We start from the raw sequence: 14,557 nt of genomic DNA on the forward strand, positions 1-14,557 counted from the left end.
GGGTTAGTTGGCCAATAATTAGATTTAGAGTTAAGTTTAAAAAAAAAAAGAAGTTAAAGATCATACTTAATCAAATGAAGTAAAAGCCTGCCATGAAAAAAGGAGGAAAAATCAATATGTAAGCTACTAACGAGTGACTTTTTGAGATCCTCAAACTAACAAACTATCCCTTTAAATGTAGTGCAAACCGTCTCTTTGTTTATGTTCCTTCCATATTTGATACATGACAAAATTTGCCATGAACTCCCAGATGATGATCTGCGGAGATAGTAATCCCTCATTTCAGTGCCTTCCAGCAGTGTTTGAACACACAAACGCACTCCACCGTGAAGCCTTGTGTTATGAAAATATAAAGTAGTGTTGAGTTTATGTTCAGCCATGTTAAGCCCAAATGAGCTGTTGATGTAGTCATGGCTGAATTCATCCTCTTGATACTTTTGGAGGGCTTACATCTTCATAGAACAAGATTGTGTATAGCTTTCTCCTAAACCCTCTCGTCACGGCAGTGTTATTTCTGTATATTCTTTATTTAATGATCAAAGCTTCTACTTATTATTGTTTGAGTTGTACTTGCAAACCTTATGTCTTCTGTCATTTGTTTTTAGTTTTGTTTGTTTTGCTTTTTTGAGGGGAGGGGTGTCAAAAGGAAAAAACAAAAATATGATGCATCATACTTTTACTTTGAATGAATGACCTTCCAAAATAATGGGAAGAACATGTTTTTAATACCATTTCACACTTTATAGTTACAGTACAGTTGTATTTGCCAAACTAAGGAGCACACTTTAATAAAGGAGGGATCAATTGATGGCAGGTGGAACATATTTGATTGCATGCAAAGTTGAAGTTACATGCAATTCAGAGCGAGATTTTAAAGACTCGCAACACGCACAAGCGTTCCTTCTAAAATCATATCTGAAGAGTTACTCTGGCCTCCGCAGTCATGTGACCCAAGCTCCTGAAGCTCTGGCTGACATCAAATAATTGAGTTTGTTTTAGAAAAGCACTTTTACACGCTGCCAAAGGACTTCCAGCTGCTCCCTCAACCTAATAACACTGCTCGCATTAGGTGAGGTGACCCGAAGCCCCTCAGAGTTCGTTTCATTAGTTACCTCTATATGAGTATTCATTTGCATGCTAGACTGGTTCCAAAAACATCACATGAGCATATATGCCTGTGCTTGATTCATCTATCAAGGTAAATACATGTCAGTATTATGGTACTGTCTATTGTGAGAGTAAATATGTCATTTGAGATAAAACTGTTATTTAAACTGCTTGCATGTCTATAAATTTTCAAAATCACAGTCAAAGTCGGTCATTCTGCACAGGATGTACTTCCACTGCCGATCTCTGAAAACAAAACAAAACAAAGGTAAAGTTAAGACAGACACAAAGATAAACTAGAGTCAGCTCAATGATCAGAAACCATTCATTCTTATTTTCATTCTTTTTTTAGCGTAGGGGTTTGGTCTGCCCGTATGTTCTGCTCTCACGTCTAATCCACCTGATCAGCCATGGAGATATTTCAACATGGAATGCGGTTCTGTGAACAAACCTCAGTACTCCACTGAAAGTAGTCTGGGCACCTCGAATGAAGTAGCCGTAACTGGGGATAACCATCTCGCCCTCTTCTCTGTAGTATGCAGGAACGTCAGTGGTCTTCCTGTGAGAGCACCACAGGTTTGTTCAATCTTTTTGCAAGACTAACGTTAACATACGTCCTTCTTAAACAAATAGCTTGGGAAATACACTTATTTACGTTCTTGCCGAGATCTGATAGATGTCACTATGTGTTACCAAGCAAAGATGGAGCCAGTAAATAGCTAATGTTACCATGTAGCTGGCCAGTAAGACCACAACTAGTCCTTACGGTTTGTTTATTTGTTTGTGTACGGTCCAATCAGAGATATAATGTATAAACTGATAGATGAGTATTTCCCAAAATATCAGACTACTCCTTTAACTTGGCCGTGTGTCTACATACATGCAGGCGTAGGGACAGCGGCGCTTGTAGTAGCAGCAGTAGAACTGCCATTCCCGGTCAAGGAGATTGTCAAAGTACTTGCTTTGCACGCCTGCTACCAGGCCGTTACGGGTGCACGTAGAAGTCCTGCAAAGACATGCAGACATTAAGTTAACACATTTGTAGCAGTGCAGTGCTGCATCCAAAGGGAAGATTAATCGCTATGGTTTGTTGATAATTTGTTTAGTGCCCTTAGACTTCCCTGTCCCCACAACACATCCAAAAATACCAGGTCCAAGCAGCAGGAGCTGCAGCATGTGTAGACGTTTGTCATGGCAACATGAGCGCAGCCTCCAGCTATTGAGCCGATGAGGGCAGTTTCCCTGCAGGGTCATTCAAACAGACAGAGAGGCAGTGATGGAGAGCGTTCACAGGGCTGGTCTTTGAATCAGTGGGTGGGGGGGGGCAAGTGAGCCAAACTTGAAATAAATGTGAGCAGCAGGACTCTTCTCTGTTCCTCAACCTAGCAAAGCCTGAAGCAGCAGCAGCCGAGCCAGTGATCCAAGCTGCTGTTTAGAAATGACTGTTGGTCTGCGAATCTGCAGTCAGCTTTTCCAAAGGTTGGTCCAAGTCCTTGAATTCGCAGTTGATGGTTCTACAAACATGTCCAGGGAGGCTTTTGCATTTGGAATTGGGTGACATTAAAACATGAAAGGATCATTTTCATTGTCCTCATTGGATGAAATAGAATCATGGCCTCCTGGCTTACTATTTTGCAGATTTATGTCGCTGTTTCATTGTGAGGATCTGTTTCTGTTTTGTTTTTTTTCAATAAACAACGGTAAGTTGTGTTGGGAGGATTGCTGAAACACATGGCCCATAAAATAAAAAATATTACGCCTCAAATTAACACAGTCTGTTGGATGACCGTAGTTAAAACCCACAGGAGAGAGCCTTGTTCCCTGGAGCTGTTGAGAACAGAGGATACTCCTACATGCCCTGCTGCACCTGGCCTTTGTCTTATAAACAGCAAAATAGATGGATCGAATTCTGGGTTCAATTTCATAAGTGACCGAAGAGATGTGAGACAAAATCTTTAAGTCGGACATTGCACAGAAATGAAAACCAGATTCCTTAAAACACCAACATTACTCATCACAATGAAACATAAAACACTACAAAGGTATTTTTTTATCAAATACATACAGAGAAATACAGAAGGTATGATGCTTCTCTACCCAAGGTTATTAGTCCATAATGTCTTCAATAAATTACTTGCATTAAAACACTTCAGTATTCAGTTCACCAGCATTTTCCTCTGTAGGGAGAGGAAGCCTATATGATGCTAAGATATCTGGAGTTTTTCCTGTTTATATATGTGTGTGTGTGTGTGTGTGTGTGTGTGTGTGTGTGTGTGTGTGTGTGTGTCTGTGTGTGTGTGTGTGTGTGTGTGTGTGTGTGTGTGTGTGTGTGTAACTATACTATAGCACCATGGTAATATTAATCCATCAGTCTAAGTGGAGTTCCTTGTAATTTTTTTTGATAATAATAATAATAATAATAATAATAATAATAATAATAATAATAATAATAATAATAATAATGACAATTGTATCAAATGCTTGAATAAATCCCGAGATCTAATTGCACCATTAGAACTCAAGAAATATCTCAGCTAGAGAATTTTTAAAAAATTAGGTTTGATTAGGATTGTAAATTAGGAGTCTTGGGATCTTGGCTACTAAAAACCAGATATAATCAACTATTTAAACAGGAAATAGCGCATTAAAACATTTATCATAACTTCTACAGTTAGAGTTTTAGATGGAAGAACAAGGCATCCAACTAAAGTTTAACATTTATGTAGCTTTTGAAGATGAAAAATATCCAGTTATGCTAATTTACCTGACACAAACAGCTAACGACACAGAAAAGCTCAAATACACAATAATACACAAAACCTGACTCTCCAAAATGGAACAGGGCCAAACATTTATTTAATCAATTCAACCTGTGTTTACCCTGCAGTGACATTATCGATGTCAATCAAAATGGCTGCTGTGAAAAGGGCCTGTTGTTGTAGCATTTGTCGAGATATCGTGTGTTGTGTGAAACACAAAAGGGCTTTTTCATGGCAGATAATTGGTCAAAGCAGGAAAAGCACAAGTGGAATTCATGATATTAATGATAAAGTGCACCAACCCAGGGCTCAGGGCTCAGGCCTCACGCACGCTTACTCACTGGGATCGTTTACTGGGATAGTTGCTGGGAACTTAACTATTGTTAAAGTAATACTTCACTCAAAACAAAGTTTGCCTTCCAAGTACTCTCTAATTGATATCTTGAGATCATACTAAAATGTTTATTTCCCCCTGTGCATCACTTCTTCGGGACCCCAGAATGCAGCAAGAGCCAGCCACCTATATTTAGCTTGAAGCTAATGTCACCTACTACTAACAACCACAAAACTCTCCAAAACAGCGATTTATAAACTCTTAATCTTATCATCTGGTATAATCCAGGTATTTCATCTGGTTGACCAGTAGCTTTGATTCTAGCTGAAACAAACCAAATCCGGTTTTAGGACAGTTTTACTGTTGTAATTGGTAGCAATGGGGAGACATTAGCTTCAAGCTAAATATACATGGCTGACTCTTTCTGCATTTTGGAGTCACAAAGAAATGAAGCAGCACCGTAAACACATTTGAGAGCTCAAGACACTTGGAAAGCAAAATTCTTGGTTGAAGTACCGCATTAATGTTGATGTTACAACTGTGCTTTATTTTTTACCAGTCCAAATATTTACTATAGAAAGGACTTACTGGTATAAAGTTTTACTTGAGACATGTTGTTCTTCTGTGAATTCTAATTCAGTGTTTTCCCAGCTCTCAGTATTGCTGAACAGCGTAATATGTCAGAGGGCAAGAGGCCATAGCCTACGTTCCCCCCGTTCCCCCAAAAACTAACAGCATAATACTAGTAAAAACTATTCATTTAGCTAAAAAAAACAGGCAGGTACCGGCTAACAATGTCCTTAACTGCTAGTCTGAGTGTAACATGTGCACATCTTTTTAATATGGTTATGGGTAAATGTCCACTCAAAGGCTGTGTGTGTGAATTTACAGCTAGATCATGTTAGTTCAGAGAGCCAAAGTTGTTGACTGGTTCATTCAGCTGCTTACTCAACGGTTCCACCAGGCATCAAATGGCTGTGAATACGTAGTGCCAGTTACTAGTATGATTGGTTCAACTTTGGGTTTACATTGATTTGAAGAAGGTAGAAGGATGCTGTTCTTAGTAAATACTTCTCTCCTTACCACACTAGGCCAGAACTTACAAACAGCTGCTGTAACTGCTCCCTGCGGCTGTTGAACTGATAGAAGGCATGTGGCTGCAGCTGCATCTGTCTTGGGCTCCAGATGGGTCTGGAGGTCTTCCACTGATATGTCAGCCACCTGCTCACAACACTGGCGGTTTTGTTCGTACAACAGTCAGAGTAGCAACAGCTTCCCATGGGCCTCTCTTGTCTGCTCATAGTGACCTTTAGGCATGTGTTGCTGGGCAAAGTTTGCCCTTTGACTAAAGGGACACAACTCGTATAATTTGTTCAAGGCATTTGTATCTTTGCTCTGTGGCGCCTGGTGTTAGTTTGAACAATAATATGGCCCACATTGACTGTGCTTCTGCAGTCTGACTCAGATGTTCCCAGAAGACCGATCAACTGGTCTTCTTCAACATGCATCTCAGTTACACAGTTGGGCGTCAAATTAAAGGAAAACCTGGACTACACAAAGAGGTCAGTCGGTAGTTTCAGTGTATACATGGTGTGAATTCTGTTCCATGGCCTTCATAGCCAGCAGATTTACTCTCAGCTGAACACCTTCAGTCACGGTAGGAGGGGCATGCTCTCCACCACCTCATCAGAACATTGATGAAGGGGAAACTTGATGAACGCTAAATATGCATGAATCTGTGCTGGAGAGCATTTAACCTGTTTGAGCCGTTCATGATTGCCCATCACTTTGATAACATTTTCTATTGGTTTGTTCTCACATGTGTCACCCATTTCCACATCATTCTGCATCACTGCATGGTACAAAAAAATTAATTCCGTTTCTATTAAAATGAGAAATATATTAGAAAGACTATTAGAAACTACAGGTCATCAGAGGGCATTGTAAGCTACAGGTTAGATATGCTAGAAGAAAACGAGCGACTGAAATCCAACTTGTTTGCATTCCTAAAAAATACAGTGAATCAAATTTCAACACCTTTCATACTTTATGCAAAATGCAAACAACACACTTTGTGTTCTCACTTTAAATGTCACACAGTGATAGCAGGTGACAAACTTACCACTCCAGCCCTGCACGACTGATGTCGTCCCACCAGCAGTCACTGGGCTCCCCCAGACCCTCAGGTGTGGGCTGGCACTCAAACGACCACAAGCGGTCCGAGCCATCTTTTTCACTGAAGTAGCTCCTGATGGCCACGAGGACCTCTCCGTGGGGACACTGGAAGTTGAAGCCCTGGCGGTAGCCATTGACCCAGCCCATGTCATGATGGTCGTGAGACTGAGCTGCCGCTGCGGCGAGCAAAGACAGGAGCAGCAGAGCTGGATTCATGGTGAAGAAATGAGTGTGTCTGCTGCGCTCACTCCAGCTGCCTCACTTTAAACTGCTCCAAGCCTTTTATTGTCCAGATGTTTGTATTCAGGAGAGATGTGTAATGTTCTGCTCAGGGTACAAATCCAAAAGTGGACCTCACTTGACATTTAAGGTAGACTCCCAGGCAGAGCATGACAAAGTCTCACTGTAGATAAGGGTGTTCCTTAACAGACAGGACTTTTTGATTACATGCTTTTCAGATAATTATGTCTCGCTTTGTTAGGCTCTGGAGAATGCACTCACTTGCTAACCGTCCAATCGCGTAGGGTGTTAACTATGCAGCATGATTATCTTTTTTTTTTTTTTTTACAAGTTCTTCAATATAAATGATAAAAGAAGGTAAGATGTTGGGAGATGAGTGATTGTTCTTTCAGACAATCATGAGGAAAATTAACCCATGACCGAGAACAAAATAAAGCAGTCGTAAAGGAAGATCAGGGCATTCCCTGTCAGATGGTGGCATACGCTAGAGGGAAGTCTTTAGTCATCACTTCCACTGAATGGATAACTTCACATCTCTATGCTAGTTAAGCTGTTTCACATTCTGGCCTGTTGCTAACTGGTCCATGAGGATGAACATGCTACATTCATGGATACTCGAGCTGCCCGCACCTGTCCATGTCCAGCTCCACCGTGTCAAATCAACTCTCCATTCCAAACGATGATCAACTTGGCTTAAAATTAAGATGTTTCTGAAATATGCCACTAACATGACTCAGTAGAAACTAAACACCAAATAAATGAGTGCAGGGTGACTTTTTTTTTTTTCCTCCTCTGATTCACAAGATAACAACCATGACAGCTTCTCCTGTTCCTGTGAAAGTGTTCCTCTAAAGCCTGCCTGCCAAACTAATCAGGCTCTGGAAGAAAATGAGCTCATGCTTTTGATGCGTTTCAAATCAATCAATCATCATCATGTTTACATAATTTATGTCCTCTTAAAACATTTAATGTATTTGACCGCATAAAATCTGACTATGAAATGTTAATGGGCACAGAAGAACATTTTGATCATGAAATTCTGATTGATTTGTACCAAACAACATGAAGACACACATTTCTACATGGATTAACACTATACTACTACTGTATGATAGGTCATATACTCCTTACATACGCCAAGGTGTGGTATAGTACAGTATAGTACAGTATATTGTAATATAGTGTAGTAAACCATGGCATAGTAAAGTACAGTATAATTTAGCGATGTGTAGCATAATGTAGCTTAGCGTATTACAATATAGTATGGCATAGCATAACAATGTGTAGCATAGTATAACATGGTATAACATAACAGTGTTGCATAGAATTTTATAGTCTAGTATAGCGTAGTAATGTCCACCCAGCCATCCATTTTCAACCGCTTAACCTGTTAAGGGTGGTGGTGGTGGTGGTGCTGGTGCTGGTGGGGGGGGGGGGGGGTGGAGCCAATCCCAGCACCTTTCAGGCGAGAGGCAGGGTTCACTCTGGCAGGGCCAACACATAGAGACAGACAACCATTCACTCTCCCAGCCACGCCTACGGTCAATTTAGAGTCTGGATTAACCTGGTCCCTCTTGATGTCTTTGGACTGTGGAGGAAGCTGGAGTACCAGAGAGAACCCAGCAGGAACAGGGAGAACATGGAGACTCACACAGAAAGACCCCATGCTGCAGCTGGGACTCAAACCCAGAACCTTCTTGCTGTGAAGGCACAGTGCTAACCACCCGCATAGTAATGTATACCATGCTATAGCATAGCATGGTACATAATCTAGCAGGGTGAAGTTTGGTACAGCATCATTGTAATGTGTAGCATAGTATAGTAGTACTTAAATAGTACTTACATTTATTAAATCCTTTGTACCAAAGCCTTTGTTAGTAATATCAGCTTCAAGATGCCTCCAGTAGGGAGGAACTAGTTGCATGCATTGCTCAGGTGTGATTTTGGCCCGTTCCGCCACACAAACAGTCTTCAAATCTTGAAGGTTCCGCGGGCCTCCTCTATGAACTCTCATCTCTAGGTCTTTCTATAGATTTTCTATTGGATTCAAGTCAGGCGATTGGCTTTCTAGCAGCTTGATTTTCTTTCTCTGCAACCAAGTGAGAGTTTCCTTGGCTGTGTGTTTGAGAGCATTGTCTTGCTTAAATGTCCAACCTCGTTTCATCTTGATCATCCTGGAAGACTGCTGCAGATTTTTATCAGGAATGCCTCGGTACACTTTTCCATTCATCCCTCCTTCAATTATATGAAGTTTGCCAGTGCCCCACGCCATGATGTTCCCACCTCCAAACCTCACTACTGGTATGGTGTTTCTGGGGTGATGTGCAGTGCCATTTGACCTCCAAACATGGTGTGTATTATGGTATCTACAGAGTTCAATTGTGGTCTCATCTGACCAGACTATATGCTACTGTATGTCCTGTATCTCGCAGGCTTGTCTAAATTTCTGCAGCAAACTTTAAATGAACTTCAACGTTTTTTATTCTTTGGAAATGGAGTGTTGCGTGGTGAGCGCTCACACAGGCCATGGCTGTTGAGTGCATTACTTATTGTTTCCTTTGAAACAGTTGTACCTGCTAATTCCAGGTCTTTCTGAATCTCTCCACAAGCGCTCCTTGGCTCTTGGACAACTCTTCTTATAGTTCTTTTCACTCCTGTTAGTGTTCTGTTGTGCTTTTGTTCTAGTTCCCTGCAAAATGTGCTTTTGTGTTGATTCTGCTTCATGTGTGCTTTGTTTTACAGGCCCACATGTGCTGCTGTGTTGTGGCTGTGCCCTGCCCAGCCCTTTGTTCAGTTTCCCGCCATTTTTGACAGCACACCTGTTTTGCTTTAATAATTATTTCTTGTGGGTATTTAAGCCCAGGGCTCTCTTCAGTCCTTGCCAGATCGTGCCAGTATTTACCCTGACTGTCTGCGACGCTTGACTTTGCCTGCGTTTCTTGTACCTTTTTTTTTTGCTGTTCATTAAACATCTTGGATTGTGAACTGTAGCCTGCAAGTGGGTCCTTTCCTACACTCCCTAACAACTCCTCTTTCAGAAATCTTGCGAGGAGCACTTGGTTGTGGCCGGTTTATGGTGAAGTGATGTCGTTTTCACTTCAGGATTTTGTGGCCACAGCAGTGCTCACTGGAACATTCGGAAGTTTAGACATCCTCCTGTAACCAATTCCATCAGTACATTGTGCAACAATAAGGTTGCGAAGGTCTTTTTAGTTTCCTTTGTGCACCTCCATTTCTTCACATGTTCAGTTCTTTTCCCCTGTGTCATTCCATTTTTTAAACGCGTAACTTAATTTATGGACATCTTAGGTTTGATTTCTTTGCATGTGTGGGTTGCGTGGGTTGTTACCGACATCTGGTGAAAATTTCATGTCAGTAGCACCTTCAGAAATATACTTACTGAGAAAAACGGAGATGTGTTCAATACTTATTTTACCCGCTGTAGTGTAGCATAGCATAGCATAGTAATGTGTTCCTGAAGCAGGAATTTCAGGCAGAATTGCAGGAGCTGTAGAGCCCAGGAAAGACTTTATTAGTGACACAACAAGCCCACGTTCATACTGTTCCTTTGCTCTGCTCTGTAAGACATCCTAATAGGTGCCGTTTATTGCCTTTGATTAGGAAGAGGAGGCATCCATTTGTTTACCATGTGCCTGAGGATTTGATCCCACATGTGAGATCATCTTCAAATGCCTAAAAATAAATCATGGCCCATGTTCAGGAATAGTGTGTGAGTCACTGTGTACGGAGTTCCACAAAAGTCAAAATGGAGCAGAACTGCGAGATATTTATAGACACTACTGTCTATTTAAAAATCTCTATTTAGAGCAGAGCTGTTGGTTGATAAAGTAGGGCTTCATTCACAATACTTTGATGTGGCTGTGACATTTAGGCTGGCACTCTAGCAGAGATCACACATGGAAGCAGCCGGGCCTCTGACTGAAGACGTGTTCTGAAAATAACCACCATCAAACAACATCTCAGAGAGAGAGAGCGGCCCACATTAGAGGCTCCGTGCTCTCAGGTAAACACCATTTACTGTGACATGAACCGATACCTGCACTCTGGATTATTGATCCCAAAACTCACTCAACTAAATGAAGCAGCTCTATAAGTCATCTGATGTCTTTCTAAGGGAAATAATTCGCATGATAGGTAGGACAGTATATATAGGTAATGAGTTGATTGATGACATCATACATTGGTACCCAGAGGTGAAAGAGACAAGGACACTGCTATAAGGCTCTATATAGGCACGATAAATCTCACAATCTGGCACAGTAAAAGACTGTTATAAGATGTTTCCTGGTAATGTCGGCACTCACAAAATGGCTTTACGCCAAGTTCCTCATTCCAAATTCATTGCAAATTCTAAAAATAACTTAAGGAGCACGATGAAGGATTTTGTAACATAGCATAGGGTTGGCGGCTGAAGGGAATAAGACACCACTGGCCAGCAACCAAATGCTATGCACCATTAAAAACATTAAGGATTTCTATGAGTGAGATTTATAATATAAGTAATAGAGTGGTGCGAGAATGAGTCGTAAATATGTTAGCATTGTTAACCAGCTGGTTCCCTCATCTCAAATCAATGCCTGAAATCTGGTTAATGCTTTGCTCTCGATTTTAATAATTTTTTGTTCTAGAATCAGTCGATATACCACACTCATGAAGCACTTATGTGTCTGACAAATGGAGGTCTTTAACAAATAGCTAAATTCAGTTGCTGTTGCAGACTGGAAAAATCATCACACCGAAATCAGAACCAGTTTGTTGTGGTGAAGGTGAAGTAATGTGTCAGTGGTGTAAGTTGTTCAAAGCATAGCGTTCGCTCCGCACCTCTGACGATAGCATTTATGCTCCAAAAATCATTAAAGCTGGGCAGCACGGGGGTTCAGCGGTCAGCACTGTCACCTCACAGCAAGAAGGTTCCAGGTTTGAGCCCCGGCTGGAGCACGGGGTCTTTCTGTGTGGAGTCTCCATGTTCTCCCTGTTCCTGCTGGGTTCTCTCTGGTACTCCAGCTTCCTCCACAGTCCAAAGACATCAAGAGAGGACGAGGCTGATTGATGCTCTAAATTGACCGTAGGTGTGACTGTGAGTGTGAATGGTTGTCTGTCTCTATGTGTTGGCCCTGCCATGGACTGATGACCCGTGCAGGGGGAAGGCTGCTGGGATAGGCTCCACCCCCCCACCACCCTTGACAGGATAAGTGGAGGAAAATGGATGGAAATCATTAAAGCAGTATTTGCATGTGGGGGTTATCTTGCTGAACAATTCAAGTAAGTTTCATAAACTTTGGTTTGCCACAGACGTCTAACATAAAATCTAATGTGTTGTATTAGAAGGCATCAGCTTTTGGTCAAGGAAACCATTAAGAAGATGCTAACTTCTAAGTTCATCCCTGTAGCACTGTATTTGTAGGCCTGTTAGTTCAGAAATGTGACATACTGTATCTTCACTGAAAGCCAGAACAGACAACTGAGATATCAGGAGCCTGTTTGAAGAACAGGAATTTATTCACACGATAAGAGCAGGGAAGACAAGATACATCTCTTTCCTCTCCACTTTTTGTTTTCAAGGCATTTTAGCTTCGCTGTTAAAAACCTTGTTGAGTCGTTACGTTTTGAGCAGCTCTCGCAAACTGGCCTTAATGATGAACAAAAACATGCTGTTCCAGTTTAATTCTCGCATTTTCTATCTTTATTGTAGCACCGCAAACACACACACACACACACACACACACACACACACACACACACACACACACACACACTTTGAATTCAAATCAGAGTAAGTCAACAGCTTCCAGTCAGCAGCAGATGTGGCAGATCCTTGAAGGCATCTTGAAACTGTCTCCACAGATGCAGAACAACCTGTCCTGCTGACATCAGCCACATGAAGAAACGTGTTGGACGATGATACTTACATCGATAAACTCTCTGGCACTCGTTGCCAGCCTCGGGCTTCAGACTCGTCAGTTGTCTAACAATGTGTGAGAGGTTTTGCTGTAACCAAGAGAGAAGTGTGAGAATTTGAGAAACGCCACATGGCTGCGGGAGGGCAAACCATTGTTTCATGTTTAAACCATGTTCAAACTCAGCACCTACACACAGCCTCATCTGCTTAGATGACTTTAAAGCAGTGTTATGTACTGTCGAGTAAATCCACTGTTTCAGCCTCCAGTCAGTGGGCTTAAACCGAGACCTCGCTCTCACTGCATTGTGGGTTGTGCGACGTCACAAACCAAGAGGGAGGTAAAACTACTGAAAGAGTAGAACAAGAAACTGGGCTCTTTTTTTGTTGCAATTTGGTTTTAACAAAAAAAAAAAACTTGCGCATTTGATTTTTTCCCCTCTTGTACTTGAGAATGTATGAAGACTCAGAACCACTGCCGACAGGTGTGACCGTGGTCGTACTACACATGCACCAACCCAGTCTACAAGATGGATACTGAACGACTGCAACAGCTCATCCTTTTAGGCTTCCATTAATGTCTGCTTGGTTTTCACACACTGCAGCACAAAGCTGCTCATCATAGAGCTAGAGAATGTGTTTGTGTGATAACAAACACTTCAATCAATTTAACTAAAACATTTATATTGTCTGTTAAGCTGAAATTATTGAATGTGCAAAAACAAGTTATATTGATGACACTGAAGCAGCACTGGGTCCATTGTCTGTCCTGTGTGTGTTTATTGGAGCATCACTTTAATTGTCATTGGTCTCCATATCTATACTTAATTTGTTTACTTTTGCAGTTACTTCATTGTCAAAATTAACAGTATGGCTTAAACGTGTTTAACTGATTAATGCGGTATTGTTATCGAGAAGGTTTGATGAATTGTGCACGTCGTATCACATGCAATGACCGTTACGATCACGTCTCTTCCCCACATGTATACCGTTAATCGTCTTTCACGCCTACTCTTTTTTGTGTTTTGTCTTCATCTGTCTTTTTTTCTGTGTACGCACACAAAGCATACTTCTACTTACAGATTATAAGAACTATCAAGGATGATGAACGGGTTCTGAGGGCGTCGGCTCCTGTGCAAGCAAAGGTGAGAACAGATGAGATTAGTACTTGTTCCTTGTTTCAATATTGCGCATGCATGTTTGATAAATACCTGTTCCCTCGCTCATGCTTTTTGAACTTGTTCATGCATGCTCTGATAAATGAGGCCCCAGGTCTGCAAAGGGCCCTGCGGATTTAACCGACCAGGTCACCAGGGTAGACTGTTTATCCTCAGAAGTAAACTAACAGTATGACAAGTTTCCTTTCAATTGACCAAAAACATAAATAAATAAATAAATTATAGGTTACTTAAAAAATATTGCCTTTCAGGAACAAACAAGGAAATCAAATTTACAGAGGGAGGATGGGAAGAACAGTGTCTTTAAAAGAGCCACACAAGAAGACAGACACCCTCCTCTCCTCTGTGCTGGATGGACGCATAAAATGTGACTTTTGACTGAGGTGAACACTTCCCATCCAACATATGTCTCCTACAAGTCCCCAAACTTTATGAACGTGTCATCAGCTTTAATCTTTAACTAAAATTTTGGAGAAAAAAAAAGATCTATAAAGTTCAGCGTGTTTAATGTCAGTAAAGTACATCAATATGAAAAGCATATAAGGGGATGATTTAGAGCATTTTGGGTGTGAAAGGTCATGCTTGTATCATCCGAGGATTTCCAATCATACCCTGATCTGATAATCACGACATGCTCAGGATGATAAGTCACTGGCTTTGTCACCATGACAATCTAATATAAACTACTTGAAGTTAACGTCTTCTAATCCTTTCAAACTCATTCAGGATATCACATCTCTGGTATTTTAGTCTATGTAACCTTTCTTTATCGAGCCCATCCAATCGTAAGCATCTGTGATAATATGAATGAAGTGAAACTTTTTATCAAAACAAACTGCTGAAACTA

The 14,557-nt window shown here is 41.2% G+C and overlaps 1 protein-coding gene across 1 annotated transcript; it reads right to left on the reverse strand.

Annotated features, from left to right (window-relative positions):
• Positions 1 to 684: 684 nt before the first annotated feature.
• On the reverse strand, positions 685 to 6,662 carry dpt (dermatopontin). The gene is made up of 4 exons (XM_086224045.1): positions 6,323 to 6,662; positions 1,988 to 2,113; positions 1,559 to 1,666; positions 685 to 1,353 (listed from the first exon to the last, which is right to left on the reverse strand). Exons 1-4 carry the CDS (start codon positions 6,589 to 6,591, stop codon positions 1,287 to 1,289), a joined length of 570 nt encoding a protein of 189 aa, XP_086080171.1. The 5' UTR covers positions 6,592 to 6,662; the 3' UTR covers positions 685 to 1,286.
• Positions 6,663 to 14,557: the final 7,895 nt, after the last annotated feature.

The sequence above is a fragment of the Aulostomus chinensis genome, chromosome 14 (assembly GCF_037954235.1).
Source record: "Aulostomus chinensis isolate RoL2024-O1b breed Wild chromosome 14, RoL_Achi_v1.0, whole genome shotgun sequence".
NCBI classification, from domain to species: Eukaryota; Metazoa; Chordata; class Actinopteri; order Syngnathiformes; family Aulostomidae; genus Aulostomus; species Aulostomus chinensis.